We start from the raw sequence: 14,745 nt of genomic DNA, 5'->3' as shown, positions 1-14,745 counted from the left end.
ACCTAGAAAAACATATTCTTATTAGAAATTTCATAAATGGACATAATATTCCAACAGTATTCCAATAGTGTTATCCATTTTTTTTGTGTTATTCATCCACACTCATTGTTGTGATACCTCTTTTGACCTAATGCTTAATATATCTATTTTTCAAACTAACTTTTGAATATTTATTCTTACAGCAAAATGCACCTTACATGTCTGAGAGCTTAACATTAAGTCAGCTGTGTCACTATGAAGACATCAGGGGTGGGAGAAAACTCCCACTTGCACTGTCACATCAAAGATATCAAATCACATCAGCCAGATTCCAGTCGCAGTGGTGTGAGGAATAAAATTGTTTGGTGCCACATGGCAGACTTGTGAAAAATGGTCACACTCTGCTGTAGATCCACACACTGCTTAGGGGCATTTTGAGGCTTTGCTGCATTCAACTACTGTATGAACATGATCCCCCTGAATTACAAACACTGAATGGATATGGACCTGATACACATTTGCCTTGATCTCGTCAGTGATTAATCTGGCCATTTTTAGAATGCTGCATCTGTCAATTATTAAACTGATATTATCTAATCTTTCTTCCTTGTTCACAGGGAGCTTGGAAATGACCACCTCTATAACTCCTACGCTGCTATTATGGCCAAGGTAATAGAAAATGGAGAATAATGTCATTGATAGTGTCTAGATATTTGTGAATGTGTTCAACTCATGCATGAAATCACCCAAATTGTGTGCATTATTTTAAAGAGGTTGAGTGTCTGTGATGTTCATAGTATTACACCTGATAAGGAAACTGGCAATTTTATTTAATAAGGGTCTTGGTTCTGAAGGGCAGATGAGTGCTCAGTAAGGCAGTATAACAAATATTCATTAAAAAGTACTTACATTTTGCTGACAGCAATAAACTCTAAAGAGACCTATACTAAACATAATGCACTATACTGATTTATTTTAATATTGCTTTCATATTTCTTATTCTTCATGCATGCCAAATAAGAGCAATCAAAAACAGCTGAGTTGCACTCATATGACTTTTTTACAATCATTCCTTGAATGGGTGTTGGGGCTCCCTGCTTCCTTGGTGTTTTTTTATAGGCCCCAACAGCAACATAACTTCAGGAGGATTATCGAGTCCAGGTTTCTTCTGTCAATGATTCAGTCCTGTTTATGCGAACTGTGAATCATAACCAACAACAACAGAACTTCAGTAGGGTCAGTCAAGTCCAGGTTCCTTCTGTCAATGATTCAGTTCTGTTTGTTTCATAACAAAGAGTAGAAGCTTCACTGCTGTCATCAGGTAGGCGCCATCCCTCCTTGTTGTTTCATTGATACAGTAGGCCCATGACACCTTCAAGTGGCTCAATGGCAACCCCCCTGCATCCCAGGTGCATCCAAGTGACCTGATAGCCTGTTGGAAGACCATCCATTTCAGCAGCCTGGTGGACACGGCCACCTGCAGGTGACCTCCACAGGGAGCAACAGTTTTCCAGTCCTTTTGTTCTGCTTCAGTTGCTCGATCAGAGTACCTAAGCGTGTTTGCGTTTGTTCACTTCACTGACTGAATCCTCCTATGGCACTATCAGTTCTATAATGAACAGGGCCTGTTGTGAGGCTGACCACAGGATCAGATCCGACTGGGGACTGTTTGTAATGATCTCCGTTGGAAAGGTGAGCTTCTGGTCTAGATTGACCTTCAGCTTCCAATCCTGAGCTTTATCCAGTAGTCTTGATTTTTTTTCTTGCAGTTGACCTCTTTAGTACCTTTTCTGTTGGTACAAATGCCATGGTGTTTGAGAAGCCAGCTATTGGGGGAGGGAGAGCATTGTTGTTAGTCATCCTTTCTTCCAGCACTAATGCCAGTCGCTGAAGGACCTGGTGAAGAGATGCCTGAATTAGATGAGTGAAAAGCTGTTTTTTTAGGTTTTGTATCTCCATATTGATTCATTTCATACCTTTTTTTTTTTAATGTCCTTGTTTGTACATTTGCTCTTCTAGAGTTGCCACACAGAGGATAATGACGATGAAGAACAGGAGGTGGAAAGCTTTGAAGTGAGTGAATGGGCTCTTTTGAAATTCATGTTTATTGCATCTTCCTGTCAGTTTTCAAAGTTGATTGGATTTACTTTTTTTATCTTAATTATTCCACTGGGTAATAATAGTACATAATGAATAAGTAATATTTGAGACATGTTATTTGTATTTAATGAATACAAATGTATTAACAACTTAAACTAGGACAAATGAATAATAAAAAGGGCAATTAAATGTGTTAATTGAGACAATGAATTGTCCTTTTTGTGGCTCAGGAGAAGGAGATTGAGAAACAGAAGTTGCTGTACCAGCAGGCCAGGCTGCATCATCGTGGAGCTTCTGAGATGGTCCTGCAAACCATCAGTGCAAGCAAAGGTAGGAAAGGTTAATTACTCAAGTCAACGACTCATATTAAGATTTGACTTTGGCTTAGTTGAGGGTCATCTCATTTAGCAAGCTGTTGTTTCTTTAGATGAGCTATAGACCTCATGACACAGTCATGTCATGACTTTGTCTCACTTCATGATTCAGTGGCTGAAACTCAAGGGAAGTTTTTGTTTGTGATTCAGATCATGTTCAGTTTCTCTAGATTAAACAGAAGAACAGAGATTAGCCTTCGGTGTGATTCGTCCCTTCCTTCAAATGTGCATCATGTTGTAGTTATGAAATATTCTTTTGAGTCAGACTGTACATCCTTTGATTGTGATTAATTTCACATCTCATCAGGTGCCATGGGCTCCATGATTGCCCCTACACTGAAGCTAGGTATTGCCGTTCTCAATGGAGGGAATGCCACTGTTCAACAGGTACAATAGTGCTTTGGTGTCTCCCCAAAAACTGTTCTTGGCATCCATAAAATAGCTTTTGAATACTCACTGTATCTTTGACATTGGGCATGTCCCCCTTTCAGAGATGTTTATATTATAAAATAAAATATTATTTAAATTAAATCAGATGAAATAAAGTAGAGGTAAGACTTGTTATTGTAGCAGATACATTAGACTGTGTGACTAACTGCATTCAATTGAAAAATATGAAATATGAGTGCAATAATACTTAATATAATATAAAGCACAAAGCAGACTAGAAATATAAAGCTGTGAAATATCATGTTTATTATTCCTATTTCTATTAAGGGCTCTTTAGTCAGCATCTGGAGTAAACATCTGAACATATCACTTTTAATAAAGCAGTAATTTGAAGCAAATTTGCTTCAGATGAGAACCTTCCCCTTTCATCAGACCTTGTCTTTGATGCTTTTGTGTGATAGAAAATGCTGGATTATCTGAGAGATAAGCGAGATGTTGGCTTCTTTCAGAGCATGGCTGGACTCATGCAGTCATGTAGGTGAGTGAATATGAGAAAATTCTCTGACAAGTCCTTTCAAATGTCACAAAGGCTTCACAGTCTGATTGATAAAAACATGGTAAGAGCTCCAAAGATGTGCTTATCCTTTTTGTATATATGTATGTCTGTCTATCCAGTGTTCTGGATCTGAATGCATTTGAGAGGCAGAACAAAGCAGAAGGATTAGGCATGGCCATGGACGAGAGCTCAGGTACTGTATTCATATGGAAATAAAAAAGAACAATTTGTGTGAAGCCATGTCATAGCAGTGGAGCCAGCTGTGAGATCCCTGGCCATGAACATACTCTAAATTCACACTCTAAATTCCCTCTTGAACATTATCCACAGCTGTCTCCCTTCTCTCCATTTTAGTGGGATTTCTCTGTTTTCTTCCTATAGTCTTTCATTCATTCTGTCACACCCATCCTATTACTCCTTCTCCTTCACTTTACGTTCATCCCTTTATTTCTTGCCATCTTCTGCCCATCTTTTTTTTTCCCAGGAGAGAAGGTGATGCCTGACAAAGACCTAACCTGTGACCTATTTCGTCTTCTACAGCTGCTCTGTGAAGGACACAACTCAGGTTATTTGCCCTGCGTAGAAACCACTGTCAAACTGTCACAAAGTTCACATAAAGTATATTACTGCAAAATAAAGGATCCCATATTTGTAACACATACTTGAATGAAAAACAAATGAAAACAGACTTTGCATTTGTCTTCTTACCTCATTGCCTAATTTAAATCATGGTAATGAAAGCTTAGCGTTGATTTGTACACTGTCCACACTGGATGAAATGTTACATTACAAAGCTCCTTTCATGTTCTGTTCAACATGCTCATACATTTATGTATGTGTTAGATTTCCAGAATTACTTGAGAACACAGACAGGCAACAACACGACTGTCAACATCATTATATCAACTGTGGATTATTTACTGAGAGTACAGGTAAGCTTACAGTGATGGGTCTTCTTTGTGATACTGGACAAACTGACCAAACCAAACTGCAGTAGTGCATAGTATACTGTTTTTTCCTTTACTGCACCGTAGGAGTCAATCAGTGATTTCTACTGGTACTACTCGGGGAAGGATGTGATTGATGAACACGGCCAACACAACTTCTCCAAGGCCATCGAAGTGGCCAAGCAGGTCTTCAACACGCTCACTGAGTACATCCAGGTTAGTCAGTCTCCATGTTGCCTAGGTATAACAACATCTGCCTTGTGGCTCTTAGTATTTGAGATGTTTCTTAAAATGAAGAATGCTCACATTATAAGTGTGTTTGTATCCAGGGCCCGTGTACTGGCAACCAACAGAGTCTAGCTCACAGTCGGCTGTGGGATGCTATGGTGGGTTTTCTTCATGTCTTTGCCCACATGCAGATGAAGCTCTCTCAGGTATGGAGCATTGACTCACATTGACTGACATTTAATTAACTTATTTCCCTCTGCTAAAACATAGTATCTGTGTTGCTAGAGATGATAGAGATGCAGAGTTTCTACCCCAGCACTCTTTCATTTTGTCTGCTAGCAATATGTATGCAGTTGTTGTTGCAAATATAACAGTCCAATACTTCATTGTTTAAGATGTTAGAGTCCCAAAAGATTCAAACAGAAAAATCACCAAGAGTCGTCCAGCTGAATGCAGTTAGAGTTTTATTCGTCGACAAATAAATCCTCGGAACCAAAACAATACAGACAGCATCTATGCAGAAATGATACAATGATCTCAGATAAATGTTTCCTTTTATAGTGATGATTTTTCTGACCATCGTGGGAAAGTGTGAAATCCCCTTTGCCCAAGTAAATTTCAACCAATCAGATTCTTTACAAAAGAACTTTTCTTGGCATCGATCACATAATGCTCATTTCATTCAAAACTCCAGTCGCACTTGCATGGAGTTTTTTCAGTGTGGCCTTGAAACTTCAGTGTTTTATACAGGGGTTATTTCAGTTCAGTTTCTTCTATACTGTACAAGGACTGATGCCCACTTACTTTGAGTTATATACTATCTCAATTACAATACTGTTTCGTGACTTTTGTTACTGCATTCTTTTCTTTTTAAAAGATAATAATAATAAAAGTGTAATACATTTAATCACATATAATTCAGGGTATGTTTATCGAATCATTAAATGTGCTTATTCACTCAGTAAGTGCAGAATCACATACACCTCTTTTATCGTAATGCCCTCAGTTTTTGATTATCTTTAGCAAATAACAATCAATAATCAAGTACTCTTTAAGCAGATACAACATTGTTCATTGTTAGTATTTATCACCCAAATTTTACACTACACAGTGTTAATTTGTTGTTGCTCTTATAATAAACTGCTCTGGTAAGGTGTCTTGTAAATGTGTGAAATTTAAGATATAAAATTAATTTTACAATATGTAAAAAAAAAATGTAACTATAGATACATGTTCTTAAATACAGGATTCAAGGCAAATTGAGCTCCTGAAAGAGCTCATGGATTTACAAAAGGACATGGTTGTATTTTTGCTTTCCATGTTGGAGGGTAAGATTTCCACATATCCAGCTATTTCACAATTCATGATCATAAATGAGTTGGCATTAATCCTAAAATATATTTTTATGCTTGTCTCTCTTGCTTGCAGGCAATGTCGTCAATGGAACAACCGGAAAGCAGATGGTGGATATGTTGGTGGAATCATCAGGCAATGTGGAGATGATCCTAAGGTTTTTTGATATGTTCCTCAAACTTAAAGACCTCACCTCCTCAGATGCCTTCAAAGAGTATGACCCTGATTGTAAGGGATACATCTCCAGAAAGGACTTTCAGAAAGCCATGGAAAACTGCAAGCGTTTCTCCCAAGTTGAGACTCAATTCCTCCTGTCCTGCATGGAGACTGATGATAACGAAATCCTGGATTATGAGGCCTTCGTGGATCGCTTCCATGAGCCGGCCAAAGACATCGGTTTCAGCATCGCTGTTCTCCTTACCAATTTGTCTGAACACATGCCCAACGATTCAAGACTAAGGACATTCTTGGAACTGGCAAAGTGTATCTTGACTTACTTCCAGCCCAATCTGGGATGTATTGAGATACTTGGCAGTGGGAAGCGGATTGAACGTGTCTATTTTGAGATCAGTGAATCTAGCCGCACACAATGGGAGAAGCCTCAGGTCAAAGAGTCTAAGAGACAGTTCATTTTTGATGTGGTGAATGAAGGTGGAGAGAAAGAAAAAATGGAGATGTTTGTCAATTTCTGTGAGGACACAATCTTTGAGATGCAGCTGGCCGCCCAGATATCTGGCTCTGACTCTGGTGAGCGATATGCTGGGAAAGGAGCAGAGGAAAATAGTGAAGAGGAAAACCTGGACAAACAAGGAATGTTTTTCATGTTTCATTGGGGGTTACTGCTGACATCTCTACTTTCTGTCAAAAACTTGAAGATACTGATGAAGATGACTCTGAAGGATATCCTTATGTCAGCGGTTTTCTTCCTCAGATTCATTTTAATGGTTGTGGTACGGTGCATTTGTGTTGTTGTTCGCAGCATCATATACGTACTGTACATAGCTTTTATCAGTGGTGGGCTTATAGAGGGAGCCAAAAGGATGAGAATATCAGACTTGCTTGGTGGTATCCTTGAACCAACACTTGATGAGGTCATGGAGGTGCCAAGTGTTGTGCATCAGCTGAGGAAGTACTCAGCCAGTTTCTCTTCAAAGAGAGAATTGAGGGAGATCGGGCAGGTTGCAGCTGCGACCTCTTCCAGAGAGGTGAATGTACTGACAGACATATTCGGCCTCAAAGTGAAGAAGGAAGGAGGTCACTTCAGACTTATAACAGAAGATCTCAGTGCCAGCCTAACTGACCTGTTCAACACATCCTCCAAAACAATTACTGCCACTTTTTCTGACAAACATCAGGGGACGGTATGGATTCATTTGTCTCTGTAGTGTAGATACACTTATACTGTATCTACAGATAGAATATATAACACTCTGTGTTGTATTTCTCACAAGTTTTTATTTGTTCAGTCTTAATTTTCTTAATTTTGTACAGCTTTGATATTGTACTGATTCATATTAATTTTTTATTTCCTTAATGTTACTGCCAGCAGTCCAGGGCCCACATCAGCACAGAAGAAAAAGCAGATGAAAAGATGCCTGAATTAGATAATTCGAAGTGAGTCAGTCTCTTGTGCCTTTTGGTTCCAAAACCAATAAAAAATATATCTAATGAGCACAGAGGCATTGATGTCACTCTTCATTACAAAACAAACACACACAAAAAAGGTCTGATTCATGATCTCAGATATTCTTATTTCAAAATGAGGCACTTTGACCTTTTTTCTGTTTGTGTTGTGGTCGTTTTTAGAGAGAATGGATCTGAGATTAATATTGATAAGGAGGAAGTAAAGCCAGAACAGAGATCCAGGAGATGCTTTACTAAGTCAGAGGAACCAGGGAGCCAACATTCTGCCCTCTGGGAAATGATAAGCACTCATAACAAGAGCCTGTTGGTAATATACAAATACACTCATACATGCAAATCTACTAATGCATACAAATACTGACACAGATAAAGATGCACACTCACAGTCTACTTCAATTTGCATGCCCAGAATTTATACATGCAGAAAACACCTCAATGTTTTTTTTTCCCTTTTCTATCCAGAACTACTTTGCAAGGATTTTCTATAATATGCGCTTGCTGGCTCTATTTGTCACCTTTGCAATCAACTTCATCCTTCTCTTTTTCAAGGTGAGTGTTTGTTTGTGAAATAAATATTACTAAATTGCTTTACTTGGAAAGGTTAAAACCCCTTTACTGTAGGTTTATTGAAGAATCATAATCATGCTGCATATAGATTCCCTTGAGACTGTGTAACTATTCACAAGTTAAGGTTTAACTAATGTGAGAGTATTTCTAGATGAGATAAAAGAACATCAACTCGGAACATTTTCTTCCCAGGTGGCTTCATTGCCCGTATCAAAAGAGGAGGAAGGAGTTCTCACATCTGTTTACAGTGAGGAACTATACTATGCTACTGAAAACGACAACGAGGGCAGAGTTCATTTTGTGCTGGAGGAGAGCAGTGGATACATGAAGCCATCTCTTCATTTCCTGGCTGTCGCACACACACTTATCTCCTTCTGCTGTATCATCGGTTACTACTGCCTCAAGGTATACCGGCTCGAACATGCAATTTTGCAGATTTGAAATGAACCCACTCACATTTACCATTTAATTTCAGTCCATCATACACTGTAGATCTACAATTAATTTAAAAAATCAATTGACTAATTAAAAATAAAGCACATTGTGTTAAAAGTTAGGCTTTTACCCTACACCAGTCTGTTTATTCAAAGAGACAAATGATGTGACTGGCAGGTACCACTGTTGATCTTCAAACGTGAGAAGGAAGTAGCCCGAAGGCTGGAATTTGACGGGCTGTATGTGACTGAGCAGCCCCCTGAGGAGGACATCAAAGGCCAATGGGATCGACTGGTCATTAACACACCGTATGTTCATAGCCACATAATCAACTGGGCTGATGTAATTTTAATTAATTCAAATAATGTTCCATACTTGGATTGTGTATTTTGTAAATTCGCTGCCACCACCTATAGTAGTCATTATAGTCATTATATTTTGCTACAAAAGTTTTTCACTCACAGTGATGTTTCTGTTTCAATAGTTTCAATACATTTTTTATTACTACTTTCATCCTATTTGTTTTTCTTTCCAGATCATTTCCAAGTAATTACTGGGATAAATTTGTGAAGCGGAAGGTAAGATTTTCTTAGAAACTGTGATTCTGCACAGCAAAAATATTATACATCCTATTCTAAATGTGCTTATGCATGTATGTAATTGTGTGCATATTTCACTCAGTGACACTGCATTAAGAAACTGAAATTTAATGAACCATTTAATAGCAGGTGTAATTATTCTCCTATCAGGTACCAGAATGGTTTTATTGTCTCCAGAGAGAGACAGTGCAACATGTTTAGCTTCTTCACTCAGATTGATTCTCTTGCAATGAAGGGAAATTACCTTTTGCTTTAAGAAACTTTTGCGTTAATTTCCTATTATAAAGACATTTTAGTTGAGTAAATTTAAGATTCAAAAATGTATAATGTGCTTCAGGAAAAGAAAATCATAGGTGTGTTAAATCAAACTAGAATATTACCAGTTCAGTAATCACTAAATCAGGAGGAACTGCTATTAAAATCCTTTAGTCTTCAAAGGTCTTCAGAAGCAGAAGCTCTCTTCCACTCTAGCTAAGGTTTACTGTACACAACACACATTTTAGTTAGAAGAGCTAAATATAAGCCTACATAAATACCGCTTATCTACGTATATAAGATTGCAGTCAGTGGAATACATGGATCAGAGTTACATCAGTTACTGACACAGCTTCTATGCTTTTATGCCCCCTAAACATTATATCTTGTCAACAAAGGTATCATATAAAATCCTTAGTTGCTGCTTTCACCAGTGTGTCAGCAGAGCTCAGTCATTGTGTAGTAAACCTTTCTTGTTATACTGTCAGGTGATGGACAAGTATGGGGAGTTTTATGGCTGTGAGAAGATCAGTGAACTCCTGGGTCTTGACCAGGCTGCTTTAGACTTCAGCTCTGACAGAAAAGAGAGGCTCAAGAGAGAAACTGCGTGGAGTGCTTTGTGAGTAAACAAAACAAACAATAAAAATACCCAATTCTTTACAATTCTGTATTTGTGAAGGTGTCCATTGTAAACTGCAATGACTGGTGTTTCAGACAGAAATATGGAATATTAGACAGTATAGCATTTTTAATAGTGTAACTCATTTTTCATACACTTAAACTTAACACATCACACATCAAAAGACCAAAAAAATGACCACTTATGTTTTTATTTCAGTATGTCAAGCCGTTGGCTGTACACAAAACAACTTTCAAAGATAATAATATTGTGGCATACTATGTTTCTCTGGAAAATAGCTGTGTTAATAAATGTTCAAATAAGGAAATCAATACAAGACATTCTGTAATATCTTTTATTGTAGAGGTGAATGGGAATCTCATTTGGGCCCCCCAATGAACATTAACAAGATGGGCTTATTTACTATGCTGAGCTCTCGTCTGGGCCTTGTTAGTTACACCTTGAAATAACATTTCAGACGACTGATTCATGGCTGTCATCATTAATAACCTATGCCATTATTAATCGCCATTTCTCTAATATGTGTATGTGCTTGTGAGGTTGTGTGTGTTACCATAGCAAGGGGGGCCAGACAAAAGAAGGTCCTAGAACACTATGTTGTACTTGAGGAAGAACAGGACATTCTGCGATGAAGCCACATGACAAATGGGCTCTTTCAGAAAATACACTGTAGCAACAAGGGTCTGATTTTAGCTATGGACGTTTTGACCTTATTCTCCAGGTTCCTTTCACCGTGTTTATTTCTGATAATGCTTTTTTTTCCAGATTTAACTCCATTGACATGAAGTACCAGGTCTGGAAATTAGGAGTTGTATTCACTGATAATGTAAGTCTAGTTGGAAAAATACTCTGTCTAATATTTTATGGCTTTTGGTTAGTTTGGTGTATGCCCTCATGTTCCTACGAAGCCAAGATAAAGGTGTCACTTCCTGCAATTTATGTTAAAAGATAATGTAATATGACTGAGCAGTGTGTGTAAAACATATCTAATATTTTACGACTCAACACATTTGTTTGATCTCTTGTTCTGCTGTACTAAGATTTTGTTTGATACATTTGCACATGCTGCACAAGTGACGATGGTAATATCCTGTGATTCTGCCTTATCTTATATACATTTGTCTCTCTATCTGGTCTGGTAATCTATATTGCCTTTTTTATGCTTGTGTATGTGCTTGCAGTTCTTCTTGTACTTGGCCTGGTACATGGCCATGTCAGTTCTCGGTCATTACAACAACTTCTTCTTTGCTGCTCACCTTTTGGATATCGCCATGGGCTTTAAGACACTTCGCACCATCCTTTCTTCTGTAACACACAATGGAAAGCAGGTGTGTGTGTTTGCATGTGTGTGTCAGGCTGTCTTTATTCCTCTATCCATCTGTCTCAATGTGTGTTCATAGGTGCAGTTTGCAAGCATGTGATGTTTGCTTTCACGCTGTAGGGTTATATTGGGGATTTTCTGAGATGAAGGAGTGCATTAAAGCTCATCTGCCTCTGTCTATCCATTTGTAATTATGTGTGTGTCTGTCAGTTGGTCCTGACTGTGGGCTTGTTGGCGGTTGTGGTATATCTCTACACTGTTGTGGCCTTCAACTTCTTCCGGAAGTTTTACAACAAGAGTGACGACAATGACACCCAAGACATGAAGTGCAACGACATGCTTACTGTGAGTTAAATGAGTATATTGGCACACAGACGAATATACTCAAACACATACACATAGCAATCTGTCTCTCCATATATATCCATCCATCTATCTCCATTCCTCTGTTTATCTTTCTAACACCAACACAGCCACATACCTAATTTTCTCTCCCCTTGGATTGAGAAGGGTGGAGGAGGATTCTGACAGTGATCCGTATTGTTGAAGTGAGAACAGCCTCTTGTCTAACCCTTCCACTACTTTTCCATAAAATGATGGACACATGGATAGAAAACAGCCCCTCAATCCTCAGCATAGCTCTTTGTTTGGCCATTCACAACATTAACACCCAACCACCTGCTCTATTCTAATGTGGACTCCACTGTCACTCATGCAAGCAGGCGGATGGGCAGCGATAGCATTTGAATAAAACCCTACTATTATAGCAGGCAGGGGGTATTACATTAAATCCTCAGTCACAGCTCATTGTGTTATTGTTTAGGCCTGACTTTGAGCAGCACTGATTTCCAATACCTTTTGTATCATTACAACACCATAACAACAATTGCAAGTGCAATCCAAAGTGGTAAAAATATTAATCTGAAAATAACAAGAAGACATTTCAGTCTCTACTGATATTTTAGTCTCCACCTGAACTGATAAAAAATAGTACAAGTTTTAAATTTTGAATGTTCCTCGAAAGTTTCTCAACCACTGTAGCAGTCTGTGATTATTTTTTATTTTGTCAAAGTTTGTTGTGGAAAATATCATCCTTGTCACTTAAAAGCACAGTATATTCCCTGCTATAAACTTGACTGTTAATTATTCTTGCCTCATACTCTTACATAAGCCTCCTTATGGGGCTATGTACTGTCTGAGGCGAAGAATATTGATTAAAAATCCCCCTACTATTCTGTGAAAAGCTGCCTGTCTGGGACATTTAAATTTCTCGCTCCTCCCCCAAAAAGCTTTGAATATAGAGGCAGGCATAAATGCATTATATAAATTCTCATTTTGTTTTGGAACTTGAGTTTTCAGTGTTATCCTTGGAGTTTGGAGAAATAATACTCTACTTTACTACGTCACATTTTCTTCCTTTTCCATACATTTGTACCTTTGCCAAACACGGTCAGCGAGAAAGTCTGTATAATATCTATAGTTTGAGTGTCTCATGAGAGAAAGTGGAATGCACGCTATCCAATAATTAAAATATGTATTTTATTTTATATTTTATTTCAGTGCTACATGTTCCACATGTATGTGGGAGTGCGTGCAGGTGGGGGCATTGGTGACGAGATCGAAGACCCTGCTGGTGATGAGTTTGAGGTGGAGCGCATTGTCTTTGACATCACGTTTTTCTTCTTTGTCATCGTCATCCTCCTGGCTATCATCCAGGGTGAGTCACACAGTACAGCTTAGCCTGTGAAAGTGTGCATTTACAAAAAATGAATTTACATATGTATATACAATACACAATATGTGTATTATATGCCCAAAGACACGAACATTTACAATATATTCACCATGTTTGACCAGAATATATTTGATGAATTTTTCATGTGGTATTGGAAAAAGAAAAAAAGGTATCTGTTTATCCCCCCCAGAGTCCTCACGTTTCACTGACACTTGCCATTTAGACACAAGCACAGCCATGCACATGCGTACGTGTGCACAAACAGATATACGGACAAACACAATCATGTTCTTCTTTTTTCAGGCTTGATAATTGATGCCTTTGGGGAGCTTCGTGACCAGCAGGAGCAGGTGAAAGAGGATATGGAGGTGAGATTTGACACTTACTCTCTCACACACAAACACTCATGAATGTACTCACACTTGAACTCAGAAATGTGCATTACTGACATGTACCTTGCAAACAATTTGAGTACATTTTCAAGGGTGTTATCAAGGTTGTATAGTATGCAATGCTGTGTCGGACTTGGGTACAAAGACTATTGAAGGATAAATTTATTGTAAATATTTGATCCTCTTATCTGAAGTCATGTCATACTACACAGCATGTTGACTGATATGTCCTTCACATATTTAGGTCATTGTAACAGAGCTTATGTAGCGTCATACTACAGAGCATGTTGACTGATATGTCCTTCACATATTTAGGTCATTGTAACAGAGACCATGTAGCGGCAGGTTCAGTTGGGTCAGTAACTGTATAAGCTTGAGGCTTGAAGTGTGGGTGAAGTGATGATTGTGTACAAGTAGATTCAGAGGTTGTCACGGGAGCTTGTGTCACAGGAAAAGATCTTACGATTGGCCTTAACGAGAGGATATCATTATCTTATTCTCCTGGATAATTTATGTGTAATCACTAGAGCATGTTTAATCTGAGAAGAACTAATGACAGTTATTCAAAATAATTTTCGAGTGTTATTGGCACACAGAGAAGTGCAGTACAGTTTTGATAAAAATTTGCATCACTTGCTGACTCTCCTTGTTACTTTCAGCCTCTCCTTTCACTCATGCTTGTATACTGACACAATAGGTGTTGTAGAATGTACATTTACGTGGAGCCTAATAAGTAAAAGCTAGATGCTGCAGAATAGCAGAATAGAAGCTAGAAGCCATTTCTTATTGACAATGATTCCAAAACTGCATTGCCTTTCTGAAACATGGTTACATATAATGTTTGTTTTGTTGGAGCCTGTGAAGTAGTTTTATTTACCAGATGCATGCATCCCTCAGTGATATGCCTATAAAGGCTGTAATAGGTGTGAACAAACTCTACCAAAATAGATTCTGCAGGTAGAACAAGTAAGGTTACAAGAGGCTGTACTGTGTGGTCAGGCAGGCTGACAATCTGCAACAGATACGTACTGAGAACAGAGTCCAAAGGTGCAAGAGGCAGGCAGGTAATCACAGACTGCTGAAGCAACAAGGCAGCATAGCTGATCCAACAAACAATGGCGAGCTACCCTCTAAATGCTGAAGGAAAAGGTACATATGTGATGTCACTGAGCACATAGTTCCCACATTTACTCACACTTGAGTGGCAAACACTCAATAGCCAGCAACTGC

At 38.4% G+C, this 14,745-nt stretch overlaps 2 protein-coding genes across 2 annotated transcripts in view; both read left to right on the top strand.

Annotated features, from left to right (window-relative positions):
* dnajc9 (DnaJ (Hsp40) homolog, subfamily C, member 9) overlaps positions 1-14,745 on the top strand; it is a 149,520-nt gene that overhangs the window by 115,832 nt on the left and 18,943 nt on the right. The gene's annotated exons all lie outside the window — the stretch shown is intronic.
* The window catches only part of ryr2b (ryanodine receptor 2b (cardiac)), a 63,445-nt gene that overhangs the window by 44,541 nt on the left and 4,159 nt on the right, over positions 1-14,745 (top strand). The window contains 24 exon segments of the mRNA XM_062431051.1: positions 597-648; positions 1,999-2,052; positions 2,310-2,409; positions 2,761-2,840; positions 3,305-3,381; positions 3,519-3,592; positions 3,884-3,964; positions 4,243-4,331; positions 4,434-4,562; positions 4,676-4,780; positions 5,821-5,902; positions 6,003-7,288; positions 7,474-7,541; positions 7,734-7,878; positions 8,034-8,126; positions 8,331-8,543; positions 8,751-8,881; positions 9,109-9,151; positions 9,916-10,046; positions 10,833-10,893; positions 11,249-11,395; positions 11,599-11,733; positions 12,949-13,105; positions 13,427-13,491. Of these exon segments, the coding sequence (XP_062287035.1) occupies positions 597-648; positions 1,999-2,052; positions 2,310-2,409; positions 2,761-2,840; positions 3,305-3,381; positions 3,519-3,592; positions 3,884-3,964; positions 4,243-4,331; positions 4,434-4,562; positions 4,676-4,780; positions 5,821-5,902; positions 6,003-7,288; positions 7,474-7,541; positions 7,734-7,878; positions 8,034-8,126; positions 8,331-8,543; positions 8,751-8,881; positions 9,109-9,151; positions 9,916-10,046; positions 10,833-10,893; positions 11,249-11,395; positions 11,599-11,733; positions 12,949-13,105; positions 13,427-13,491 (3,598 nt within the window).

Source organism: Scomber scombrus, chromosome 12 (genome assembly GCF_963691925.1).
Source record: "Scomber scombrus chromosome 12, fScoSco1.1, whole genome shotgun sequence".
Lineage (NCBI taxonomy): Eukaryota > Metazoa > Chordata > Actinopteri > Scombriformes > Scombridae > Scomber > Scomber scombrus.
The sequence above is the reverse complement of the archived record's forward strand: the minus strand, read 5'-3'. Positions and strand labels throughout refer to the sequence as shown.